This window comes from Zootoca vivipara, chromosome 7 (genome assembly GCF_963506605.1).
Source record: "Zootoca vivipara chromosome 7, rZooViv1.1, whole genome shotgun sequence".
NCBI classification, from domain to species: Eukaryota; Metazoa; Chordata; class Lepidosauria; order Squamata; family Lacertidae; genus Zootoca; species Zootoca vivipara.
In genome coordinates this window covers 63,963,399-63,977,063 of record NC_083282.1, presented here as the reverse complement: position 1 = coordinate 63,977,063, position 13,665 = coordinate 63,963,399, and the positions used below count along the sequence as shown (strand labels likewise).

Here is a 13,665-nt window from a genome sequence, read left to right as displayed (position 1 = left end):
ATAAAATCCTGGTAACTACTGCATATTGGTTACATGTATCACAGCAGCATTGTTCTTCTTACAAGTGCGTTTTTAGGAGGGCTTTTGTTGTTGTTGCTAGTCACACCATCCTTCAGAACAAGGAACACAAGCATAGCTATTTTGTGTAGCTGAATTCAAGGTGGTGCCGCGTTTGCCCCTCTGCATTCTCATTTTAATTCTTTAAGAGCTTACAAATAATTGCATTTTAATAAGACCTCTAGAGAGGCCAGTGGTGCAACCCATCCCCCGCAACTGAGGATCATGCTGTAAGATGGAGTGCAATTTCCGCTTTTGAAACTCCCCCCCCCCCGAAGTCGAAACAGATCTCGACTTCAAAGGATTATCACACTCAGTAAAAATATAAAGGACATAAATTGGAACCATCTCCAGCGAGGCAGGAAATGGCTTTCATCACTACTATGGTTTCAGGGGTGCAGCAGCTCCTGTTCTTGAAGCAGAAACCTTTCTCCCCACCACCACCAAGCAATGAAGTTAGGTTCTAGGGAAATAAGCACCAGGGGGGCAGACAAAAGAACAGACACATTTGGGGAGCAGAAGTATTTGCAAACCTATATAGTGTACAGTGACGCCAGCTTAATATTTTCAGGTCACTAGGGAAGCACAAGATGTTGCCTCTGCCTTAAGCAGAAAAACATGATCACCAGAAAACAGCACTCCTTTATAGCAGATGTCTAAAAAAGGGATGGCATGTCAAAGGAGCTGCCTGAAAAGGCGAATTCCTGCCCAGTCCAGCACCAATCTGTATGTCTTTAGAAAGAAAGCTCAAATGGTGGCGCAAGGAAACCAGAAACTTGACAACTCCTCTCATGTACTTACTTGTGCTATCAATCGTCCTTCAAGCAATATTCTGGAGCCACGGAGTATGAATGAGTGGGAAGAAATGCAGTTATAAAAGTTGTGCCCAAAATTGCCATGAGATTTAAAATGCATACCTCATGACGAGGGGTGTGCACAGGAAAAAAAAAAGGCCTTGGAACCCACCTCTCATTGGTTCGAACTGGGGGTTGCCTCGGCTTGGTGGCTTGGCTTAACATCACATTTCGCCTCGGATCCAAGGCAGAGGGTCGCCTCGCCTCATTTTCCAAAGCACCTGAAGTCTTCCCCATTGACTACAAGGGGAAAATCAAGAAGACCTATATTTTGGCAGAATTGGATGACATTTCCATTGTAGTCTATTCTGAGGGGATGAAGCCTGCCAAACCGAGGGTGGTGGTTCTTTTCTTTTTTTTTAAAGAGGTGTCATGCCTGTCCCTGTGGTTTTGTGGGTGTAGAGGTGCCCTTGCACCAAAGTCACAGGAAGTGGAAAGCCGAAGAAGAAAGGGCTGACGTGAGCATGAGGCAAAACTTGCATGTCTAGCATTCCAAGTGAGCACCAAGGCCCACAACACCCCCACGCCACCCACCCCAGTCCTGGCATAAGAGGAAGACAGGAAGAGAAACAGCAATGCATGCAGATTTACCAGCAAGCCTGATAAGAGGAAGGCGGGCTAGCAGACACTTCTGGAGACAGTGAGAAAGAGAGCAAGGCGCATGCCTTCACAAGGCACATTCCTCGAATCAGTGTGGAGACACCATGCTGGAGAAGAGTGACTGCTTCAAGTTCAGAGCTGACATAGCGCACTGAAAGAAGGGCAGGCAGAGGCAGCAGAAGACAAAGGGAACTCTGAGTTTAAATGTTGATGTGTGTAAGACCTGGCATGTTCAGTGTGCCAATCAGCAAGCCCCACAAAACGATTCTTGCACGAGGTAGGAAATATTCCAACAACCAGAGCATATATGCTGGCACCTGCACCAGTGCAGAGTGTGATGGAGTCCACACTTACCTCCCTGCCCCAGGCACCCAACACGGCTTGGGTTTCCTGGCAGGGATGCTGCTGAAGTCACCAGCCTCCCCGCCATGTTTTCACTTGCAGGCCTACCCAGCAGTGACACTGTAACGGGCAAGGAGCAGAGCAGAGCAGAGTTTGGCTCCCAACATGCTACAGTGCTGCTGTCACTGGATAAGCCCGCAAGTGAATTGTGGTGGGAGAATAGTAGCCCATTACATTGCGGCTGTTGCTGTTGCTGCGCATACACCCTCACTTGTGAGCATGAGGGGGAAAGATGCAAAAAGGGCATTCTCCACCCCAAATCTAGAGCGGAGTCTGTCAGAAAAAGAACCAACAAACTGAAACGCCTTTACCAAGTACAGTTGCCTGATCAGAGATCAGATTAGTGACAGTGCACTAGAGAAATGCAGCAACAGTGTGAGGGCAGCACTCCCTTGATGGGATGGTCAGGTGGGGAATTCTTCCTATATCCCTCCCAAAAGCACTGTGATTGGAAGTTAAAGGAGGAGCCTGGTAAAACATCCTAATTGGAAGCTAGTGCTCTCAGTTGTATAACTCCTCTTTTGCCTGCCTGCCTGCCTCCTCACTTGCCTGGCATCTTCTGTTGATAAAGAGATTGGGGAAGGTTACAAAATTATATCAAACACATTTGAAGCCCTCTGAAGTGGTTCCAATGACTTGGGTGCCCACCTCAGATCCCAAGGGGGTCAAAATATCCCAGATCCTCAGCATAGATGAGGCACAGGTCTGAGGTGAATGCACAGTTCCACTTAATGACTTTTTTATACAACTGTCAGCTGCACATTTTGAACACAGTGTTTCAGAGTAAAAGAGAATCTGTATACCAATCAAACTGTGTACAGATACACAGAGTGAACAGTCTGCTTGTAACACTAAGCCAAACCATAGCTAAACGTGGATAAGCAAGTGTGCAGGGACACAGAGCAAAAATCACCACCACTTCTTTCCACTCCTGGTTCTGTTAGTGCCACACTACCTGGAACTAAGCTGTTGTTTCGCTTAGTGTTACGTGTGAACGCAGGCTCACAGGTTGTCTTCTGCAAACAAACCATGCACGGTAAGCCAAGAGGAACCTTGGAGGCAGCTTGTGGTTTGTTTGGAGACATGGAAAAACTATAACTGACTGCACTTTCCCAGACAATGTACAGGCAGTGGCTTCTCTATGCCCATATTGCAATTTTACATGCATGTGCTGTGCAATAACAAAATCTGTTGTTTCTGTTTTCTTTTACCATTCATAACATTTACTAATAGCTTTCCCATTTAGAAACCTAAAGCATTGGATGCATTTATACAGCAAGAACTAGTTCGGCAAAGACATGGTTTTTGGCCATGTTGCAGCAGTGGGTGCTTCTCTTAGGCAGCAATCATATATTATACACATGTAATCCCAACTGAGCTCAATGGGACCAACTTCCGAGTAGACATGCACAGTAATACTGCGTGGCCAGGGCTTGTGTCCACTTTTGCCTCTTATCCCTATGGCAAGAGCACCAAGAAAAAAGATCCCTTCTTTCATCAGGAAAAGCCACTCTCTAAATTGCGTCTGAAGTGATGTCACTAAAGCAGGGGTGAACTTCTGCATACTCGGTGGCCACTGTATTTCTAGCAGTTGGCTGGGGACTGAGAGCACACGTTGCTACCAGTCACCCTCACCCTGCTTCATAATAAATTGATACCCTCACCCTGCTTCATAATAAAATGGTATCACCATAAAGAAATAAGAGCCTCAGAGTTATGGAGCATACAAACTCAGGAGGCATTTGCAAGGCACTATATACAAAACTCAAGAGAAAATGCAACATGTTTATTGTGCAATTTGGGAAACATTTCTATTTTCCGTGCAGGTGAAGTTTTGGGCAGACTTTTTAGCACACTTTAAATTTTGGTATATCCACCAACTCCCTATCACCCAAGCACTACCTGATCAACTAATCTCCAAGAAGGCTGTGGAAGTCCTGAATGGATGCAGAGATTGATTAGATGTGGGGCAACAAACTGAGGCTCGATCCAAGCAAGACCAACGGTTCTGGTAGTCAGCCATCTTATCTGGACTACAGCCTGCTTTGGACAGGGATGCACTCTCTCCCACAGCTTGTGTGCTTTACTGGATTTGGCATTGGTCCTCGATTATTCGGTTGCTGCTACGGCTAGGAAGGCCTTTGCCCAGTTTTGACTGGTGCACTAGCTGTGCCCCTTTCCTGCAGAAGATGGAGCTGGCTATAGTGATGCATGTCTCAGCCAGTTGCCATTTAGTTTACTGCAGCACAAACTGTGTGGGGCTGCAGTTTGAAAACTGTAGCTGGTGCAAAATACTGCAGCCAAATTGCTTTCTGGTATGCACGGCACAGACCAAATTCACTCTGTTTTATACCAACTGCATTGGCTTCTGATATGCTTCTGGACACAAATAAAGGTGCTGGTGCTTACCTATAAAGCCTCAGATGGCTTGAGGCCAGGATATCTGAAAGGCCATCTCTTCCCATATGAGTATACAATCATCTTCTAAGGCCCTGTGGCATGGTTCCACTGCCTAAAGAGGTGACTGCAGGAGACAGGGCCCTATTTGTGGCAGTAACTAGAATTGTGGCCCTCTCACCCAAGGGAGGTAAAAATGGCTTCTCTCTACTTATTTTCAGGGGGGGGCAGTAAAATGGTTTCTATTCTGCATGGCTCTGAATTGTTAGTATGCAGAGGTTTTAATGTGTTTTCTTTTCTGTTCTTAATCTGGTTTATAGCCTAAATCTGTTTTTGTTTTTGAATACCACCATGAGAGCCCTGTAGGGATGAAAGATGGCTTATAAATATTTTTTATGAATAAATAAATTCCCAATAGCTAGTAGTGGTGTGCATGCATGAATGGTTAATCCAATACCAACATTTTAACAATGACTTACACTATTCTAATATTTTCTGAGGGGCAGCTGTTAATCTGTTGCAGCAAAAAAAAACAGCAGTCTCACATGACAATCCAAAATTATGCTACTATGTACAGAAGGCGGAAAATAAGTGAAGAATTGTGCATACCTTCATCTCCTCCTCCATTTCTGAGAGCTTCCGCTCAAGAGCTCGTTTCTCCTGTTTAAAAAATATTTTCACAATTACCATTTTTTGTGTAATTTTTCTACATGAAAATGTACGTTATGGCTGTATTTCCCTCAGTGAAGGAAAATGTATCATTAATAGCATTAATAAGGTTGTCAAACATCACAAAGCCTATATTAAGAACAAACAATGTCAAAAAAACTCTTCTTGGTGTGTTCACACAGCTCATCTCCAACCTCTGCACCAGGGATGGGGAACAGATGTTTTTGAACTTCAACTCCCTTAGCCCTAGAGAGCATGGCCAACGGTCAGGGATGAGAGGAGTTGTAATCCAGAATCTTAAGTGTCACCTTTACTCTATACAGGCCCTTTTGATGTTTCCTCCTGCAGCTCTAGCCTAGCCACAACTACCTATCAGCTCCTTTCACCCCACAATCAACTGTTTTGTCATTAGCTTTATAGGAGCCAGTGGAGTCATTGAAAAGAGCTCAGTTTCCAGCCCCAGCCTATGGATAGTGGACAGTTTGAATTGCACCCTGGAGATACTTAATTTAGCTAGTTTGAAAGTTAAGTACTGGACGTACCATTTCCCAAACAAACGAAACCGGCATAGCACCATTTTACTAAAGTGGATAGAAGGTGTGCCAAGTTACTCTTTCTTATTTATCCTCTGGCTGAGAGCTCCGAGTGCAAAGAAAACACCTCTTTAAAAAGAACATGCACACCATACTGGAAAGTGTTAGACAAGAAGGCAAGAATCAATGGCATTGAGCCAGGATGGCTATAGGAAACCTCTATGTTCCAAGGCAAGAGGCACTGAATACCAGTTGCTGGTGGATAATAACAAGGGGCAATTGCTTTCAAGGCAGTAGCTCACCTGATCCACTTTGCTGCTGAGCACCGAGATGAAAAACGGGAGGGGGGAGGTGACTGTAAGGTTGGTGCAGTGCAAACACACCAACGAAGCCAACCCCAATGCTCCTGTCAGTGCATTTCCATTGCACTGAACTTGCCGCCTCAGACCTCCCTCTCTCCCTCTCAGTTTGTAGCAGCAATGCAGGCAACTAGAAGCCAGGTGAGTGCTGCTTTCACTGAACTGTAGAACTCCAACTTCAATTGTACCTCTCATCCTACATCTTACAAAACTCTGTTTAAAACAAATCAAAACAAAACCCAAAGGCAATATTTTCTGGGGGGGGGGGGAAGCAAATAATAAACAAAATCAAAATGGGGCACTGAAACCACAAATGATTTACTGTTTTCCAAGGAAAGCATTTGGAAGGTATTTTAAGAACTTACATGCCAATAAGCTCAAGAAGAAACAGAGCTTTTGTACTGGATAAAGGGAATTCAGTAGCACAAACATAATATGCTTACATATTAAGCTTGTTATGTGTTCATCTTTAGATTTAAACTTTGCTGGAATTTAAGTATTTTTAGTACTCATCTTCATAAGAAACTTGCACATTTTAAATAATTGTAACACAATGAGTTAGCGTATTTTGATAACATGATAAAATTGACTCTATTCGATCTCATGTTTTCAAAATAGAACCACAATCAATGGAATGTCTCTAATCAACTATATGACATCAACAGCCATGCTAGAACAGTAAGTTCTGGGCTTCATTAGTAGTGATTTATCAAACAGTGTATCTTATTATGCCAGGATGCCGAAATGAACAGTTTTATAGTTAACCAAAAAAAAAACCCACAAGTATGAGAAGCCAAGGAGGAGTTGGGTATTACCCAAGCATTTCTATTTCAAAATGAGTATGCATTCTAAAACCATGCTAAGTTTAAAGTAAGTGGACATCAAAAAGCAGAAACACATACCCTCTTTTCCATCTCTAGCATACTTGAACGGTCAGAGGTTTTTTCTTGCTTCTGCTATTGAAATGAAAAACCAAAGTTATCACAAAAGTAGAAAGTGTTACAAATAAATCCTTTCCAAATAAAATCAGAATTCTTAAGAAACCAAGTGATATAACATTACAGCACAACTGCTTCTATTTTATCATTTGTCTGAGAAGCAGTGATAGCCCTCCTCCAATGCTATTAACTCCTTATCACCAGGGCCAAACATTTGTTTTTGTCTGGCTGCAATCCCAGTACATCCCTTGTTTCTTAGGTCTCTTCACCTGGGCTATTTTGTCAATTTTTGTCTTGATATCGACGAGCTCCAACTGAGCATCTTGCAGTTTTGATTTCAGCTTTTGATTTTCAGACAGGGCACTCTCATAGAGCTGGATAGAAAAAAAGAGAAGCAGAGTTAACTCACAGTGTCATCTACTGAAACATCAACAGTCATATAATGCAGTTAAATAGATGCCTGTCCTGCTGCTTTCAGACCCTGGAGACCAGATTGTACCGCAGCAGTATGAACTGTAACTCATTATCATCAGGTATCCTCTCCAATTTATTGTAGAATAGGAAGTTAAGCAAACAATGCACAAAAATTCTCATGCAAACTCCTGCGTGTATTTACTTTAAAAATAACAACTCTCTTCCAGGGGAACCCTAGTGCTCCTTGGAAACTTATCAGGTATTCCTGAATTAGAAGACTGGTAATGGCAAACAGGCTTCCCTAAAAGAACCCGCTACAACTGATCCTGCCTGGTCTCAAGAGAGATCTAATCATTATTCCAGAGTACATCCTTTCCATTCATGTGAAATGAAGGCAAGCTCCAATAGCACTCCATAGAAGAACCTGAAAATATGCCATGCACAAGGATTCCATGTAGGCAAATCCACCAAGGAAAGGGTCTCCTAAACGTGTGAATGACACTACTCTGTTAACTCAATGAATCCTAATCTGAAGTGATGCACAACACTCCATTCAGGTCACCCCTACTACCTTTCAACTATCACTACTAACATGAAAGCAGATTTTGTGTGGAAACTGCTACAAATAGAAGCAAATCCATTCCTGCCCCACCACCAAGTCAACAAGCAATTGCACCAGGTGGCACTGTGCACTTTCTGCTTCGAAACATGCAAAATGACAGAACATGTTTTAGCAACTGAAATAATGGTGATCTTCCAAGTGAACTATTCAGAAAGTTGGATGTTTTCTATGACATTTTCCAGAGATCCACAGTACAAGTTCCACAGTGCAAGAAATCCACATTTTACAGACGCGAAAGATTGGTAACCTGCCCAAGGCTGCTTAGCACACCCATGGAAGAGGCAGTGGGTAGAAACACAAATGTACCAGTGCCAAGTCCTGTTGAATACTCTCCTCATTCAACTTGCTCTCTCAGTGGATGCTTATTTGTCTTTAGCAGGCTCTTTGTTGGGACTATGCTGTATTGGCATTTGTGCATATATATTTTTTATTGTTTTTCTTTTATTTTCCAACAGAGTCCAGCTTTACATGAAACTGCTGCTTATTAGATAAATGATGGATGGGGGTAGGGAAGAAAGAAGGCCTGAAGGCCTGTCCATTTCAATTACTCACTCTTTTATAATCCTTGCTACTGTCATCCTCCGTCCTGCTGCTGAGGGCAGCCAGGCGATTCTCTCTTCTGGTGTAGGCACTGCGACCAGAGGGCCGGTCCCCGTAGGCATCGCTGGTGCCAGTACTTGAACTTGCTGCGTCCAACCTGGCATCAAACATGATATAAAAACAGCTCCACTCACTTTAAGACCACTTACAGACTTGTATCTTTCTCAATCACTAGTTTTTCAAAGTTTTAGTGTTTGGGTAATTTAGGGGTGGGGGAATTAGGAGAGTTGCAGAGAGATACCGTATTATATGTGACAAAAAGTGTTCCCCAATAAATACTTTCCTCTAACTCAAATGTGTGGGAAAGATAAAAGGGGTGGAATCTTCAAGTAATCAGAAAAACATTTATATCCTTTTGCTGCTCACTGTTAAAACAAACTTGGTTTGGGTAAAGGAATGCGAGTTCATATTATGTAAGGGGTACCTACTAAGTCACTGACAGGTTATCAAGATCCCTGATTCTAGCTTCATAAGCAGTTTAGAGAAAAATGCTGGGAAGAAACGTATAGAAATGTATGCTCAGAGAAAAGCAGACATTCTGAATAGCTTACCTGGAAAGCCTCTCATGCTATAAGAGGGAGAGAAAAAGAAAACACGATTAGCAACTTAAACAAACAAGCCAGTGTTAACAGCCACTGAAGTCTGACAATTGTGAAAGCGATTGACAAGTGACTGCACCATAAACCCAATGGAGTGAAACTGCTGCACCTTGTCTATAGGTTCATTTGAACCAACTTAAATAAATTGAAAGGCATTCAAGGCAAAGGGAAAATCTTGTTGTAAACATACATACAATCTCCATATTTTTTTATACACAGTTTACATGAAGGGGACCTTTATTACTGTCCTACACTAAAGTGTGTGTGTGTGTGTGTGTATTAATATATGTAATATATACAATCTGATATAGGTATGTGAAGTTCTGTTCTGAAGAATTGCATGTATTGTGAATTAAAGCCATTTCATGAAGATGAGCTCTCATCGTCCTTACATGGATAAATGCAATAAGTGGATTCATATTCATCCAAGTAATCCACACAATAAGGGTGAGTGGAACATTCATAACTAGACATGCACACTATTCTTCTTGTAATTGTTGTTGTTGTTTATACCCCGCCCATCTGGCTGGCTTGCAATATATCTAAAAACATAATAAAAACATAAATCCTGACAATCTTCTGTAAACAGGGCTCCAATATCAAAGCTTACAGAAGAAGTGTGTGCATCAGAACCTGTCCAAAGATGAGAAAAACAAAACTGTGTCAAAAACAGCAACTTCTACACGGCATCCAGGGTTCCAAAGGATTTGGTGAAAGGGTTTGAAATGTTTGTGTAATAGCAGTTTTATGTCTTGACAGACGGGGAAACATATTTATACTGTTCAGAAATGAGTTGTTGTGAGTGCAAAAGCATCCATCATGGCTGTCAGACTTGCATCTGATCAAAAGGTTAGAGTTGTCAAACTAACATCTTTAGTGTCCCATTGATTATACTCTGGCCTTTTGGACAGGAAGCACTATAAATACTCAAAATACTTTGCAATGCCTATAAATAGCTTGCTTCCCTTCTTGCTTAGGTCTGTGAGTTTACGTATTTATTAGTCTAATGTTAATAGAGGTTTGTGATTGATTAGGTTCCATGTGAGAGCATGATCTTAATTGAATAATTCCATTAGAACTTAGGGAGGGAAGGGCAAACCTTAGTTTTGTCTTGGTTTATATTCCCACAACCACAATGCTGAGATTTGTGAACACAGACTTCTTTTTCTACGTTCATTTAGAGGTCTTTTAAATGAAAAGCACTAAGCTTAATACTACTGTAATCCCAAATATGATCTATCACATGTCGATGTACAATTGTTGCTAGTCCTGATGCATTCACTTGACTTATGTTAAAGTGTTGTTACATTTTGAAATAATTTAGTATTTAATTGCTATAATGACGCATTAAATAACATTTTTGCTGTTCTATTGTGAGCAGCTTTGAGCACATTCATATGGAAAAGCAACAGACAAATTTAAACAATAAAATAATAAATACTCTTCTTAATAAATAAATAACGGGCCATTATTTTTTCTATTTCGCATACTGGGAAATTTAAAGCTGAGGTACAATTCGCTCATGGTTTCCTCACGAATCTGACCGAAAAAGCTGTTTGAACCAGATATTCTAAGTTCAGTATCACCATTCGTCCATATTGGGCCATAGTAACTCAGGACCATCATAAAATACTCCTAATTTAGAAGTTAAATCTAGTTTTATGGGCACTTCTAAAGTTTGTATTTATTTTAACTAGCAATTTGTTCTGAAAGTCCCCAAGTGTTGATGTACTTGCTTCCTAGAATTCCACACTGTAGTACAGAACCCAGCTTCCTAATGTGTACTTATTGGTCCAAAGTATTCATTTATTGCCACTTTCCCGCTCTGAAGACTGCAAAGAAAAGTCATTCATGTCAAAATTCATTTAGCACACTGCATATTCCTCTGCTAATCTCTTTTAATGACAGCTTTTGATATGAAGTCAAATTTGTAGACCTAATCCACTTTATTTTAAGATTAGCAAGTACTACAACCTAAATATTTATGTTTTAGAATATGAAGAAACTCTTCAAATAAAATAATAATAATAATAATAATAATAATAATGTTTATACCCCGCCCATCTGGCTGGGTTTCCCCAGCCACTCTGAACGGCTTCCAACCGAATATTAAAAACAGTACAGCAACAAACATTAAAAACTTCCATAAACAGGGCTGCCTTCAGTTGTCTTCTAAAAGTAGAATAGTTGCTTATTGCCTTGACATCTGCTGGGAGGGTGTTCCACAGGGCGGGTGCCACTACCGAGAAGGCCCTCTGCTTGGTTCCCTGTAACCTCACTTCTCGCAATGAGGGAACCGCCAGAAGGCCCTCTGTGCTGGATCTCAGTGTCCGGTCTGAATGATGGGGTTGAAGACGCTCCTTCAGGTATACAGGACCGAGGCCGTTTAGGGCTTTAAAGGTTAGTACCAACACTTTGAATTGTGCTCGGAAAGGTACTGGGAGCCAGTGTAGATTTCTCAGGACCGGTGTTATGTGGTCCCAGCGGCCACTCCCAGTCACTAGTCTAGCTGCTACATTCTGGATTAATTGCAGTTTCTGGGTCACCTTCAAAGGTAGCCCCAAGTAAAGCGCATTGCAGTAGTTCAAACAGGTGAGAGAGGAGAAACAAGGATGTATATGATAGAAATACATACATGTGTGTATTTTTTTCAAGTTACATTGCCGATTTGTGGGCGAGGGGAGGACTGTTTCGTACAAGTTTTAATGAAGTACACCATGTATTCAAATGAAAGTGTGTCATGTATGAATCGCTTCTAGCAAAATGAAAACCATAACCTGCCATTTCAATGAAGTCTAACTTAGACAATATATGGAATCCTAACAGAATCTCACCGGACCTTTGTCCAGTTTCTGAACATTCCAAGTGAAAACATTGTGGGGATAAAATGACAATTTTATGTCATAAAATGACATTCTACCAGTTCTGACATGGTTTATGTAAGAGGGAAACATAGTACCAGGCAGAGCCCAGGAAACAGAATGTAATAACAACAATAATCATAAATTCTAAGCTAAAGGATGTAATTCTAACCACACTTTCTTGGAAGCAAGTTCCAGTGAAGCAGTGGGACTTGTAAATGATGCATTGTCAAGTTACCCAAGTGAATAAAAACTTAACAAGTTACAGGAAGTGATTTGACATTTCAGATGTTGCTTCTTGGAAAGCTTAGACCTTTTCCAGTACTTGGAATTCTTGGATACGCTTGGCCTATTTGTATCCCACATGAACCAAGATTGCATGATTAAGTTTATGAAAACTAAGGTTGGGACAAAGGCAAACTTTCTCTGAGCAGCTGTGTTATGAATTTATTTAGAAAGCAAAGCCAACTCTTGACATTGCTGCAGCTGTTGGTAATGGCTACATTTTAATTAAGGTTCCTAAGCAGTTCACATGACGAGGCCAGCACAACTGGCTTCAAGTTTTCTTGGGAGAGAGGAAAAAATGATTGGCAAATGTTTTTTGAGAAATGAGAAAAGAAACTCATTTCCTACATCTTGAAGAAACTCGCATTTAACAAATCCCAGCAAGAGCAACTGATATGAATACTACCCTATATAAACAACATAGAGTTCTCAATTTCTCTCTCTCTAGAATAAACTTATGTAAAATGTACTATGTAGACATATGTTCAAACTATACTTTATGTGAATTTTAAAAATTGGAATTACATCATAAATACAATAATCTCATATGCTTGGGTTTGTTTTTTGAGTGGAAGCAAGGATACTTCCACAGTTCTTTCTCCCCTGCAAGATAGGTTATTGATGCTCTCCATCCTGTCCCCCAATCCATGTATGCCCATGCAATACCTTGAATATGGGCATCCAATTTGTGTTCCTTGTCCTTCACCTCAATCACTCCTCCCCCTTTCCCTATTCTGGGCACATACATAAGTCTTTCTTCACTTGTGCATGCACACCTTTAACAAAAAGTCCAAATAAATCCCAAGAAGCATGCAAGAGTAAAAAAAAAGCAAAGCCTTGGGTTATCATGTTTCACAATGGACAAAATGGAGGCATGAGCTCCTCCTAGCTGGGGCGTTGTAATTCAAACATGCCTTCCCCAGGCAACAATCAGTAGTTATAGGGGTTGCTGTAAATGAAAAGAATTGTGCTCAGGTGAGGAGCAAACGCACACAGCCCTGTGAAAGTGGAGGCTACACACATGATAAACCACCCATTAACAAATTTGCTGACAGGATTCCACACCAGCAATGATTGCACATGTTATACTTGCCAGATTTCTTACAGAATGGATAAATTTGGATTAAATGATTAAAGATGAAGAGATGGAATTTTGATGACATCGATATCATATGAATGGTGCAAAGAAACAAAAAAAACCAATGTGCATGCGTGAGTTTCCAGAATTAATTCTCATGTGGAAATACTGAAAGAAAACTTCATAAAATTGGGCTTAGCTGACCTAACTGTGAACCTGTAGCAGCAGATAGTAAAATAAACAGAAAGGGGCAAATAAGTTGCTGCATAGTTTTTTTCTTTCACCATACACACTTCATTTCTGTTTTTAATGTAGAAGAACAGGGTTAGGTATTGGCAATTATTCTGTAAATTTGGACAACAAAAGGATTGTAAAGAGCCAGGAAAAGCATAGAATT

The 13,665-nt window shown here is 41.1% G+C and overlaps 1 protein-coding gene across 9 annotated transcripts in view; it reads right to left on the bottom strand.

Annotated features, from left to right (window-relative positions):
• PPP1R12B (protein phosphatase 1 regulatory subunit 12B) overlaps nucleotides 1-13,665 on the bottom strand; it is a 105,392-nt gene that overhangs the window by 14,214 nt on the left and 77,513 nt on the right. For 5 of the 9 annotated variants that reach the window (XM_035122902.2, XM_035122904.2, XM_035122908.2 and 2 more), the window contains 5 exons: nucleotides 8,997-9,013; nucleotides 8,398-8,542; nucleotides 7,079-7,183; nucleotides 6,774-6,827; nucleotides 4,920-4,970 (listed from right to left, as the gene is read on the bottom strand). In XM_035122902.2, the coding sequence (XP_034978793.2) occupies nucleotides 4,920-4,970; nucleotides 6,774-6,827; nucleotides 7,079-7,183; nucleotides 8,398-8,542; nucleotides 8,997-9,013 (372 nt within the window). Of the gene's footprint in view, nucleotides 1-1,023; nucleotides 1,152-4,919; nucleotides 4,971-6,773; nucleotides 6,828-7,078; nucleotides 7,184-8,397; nucleotides 8,543-8,996; nucleotides 9,014-13,665 lie in introns of all 9 variants that reach the window. The other 4 variants (XM_035122901.2, XM_035122906.2, XM_035122910.2 and 1 more) reach the window with 1 other exon arrangement.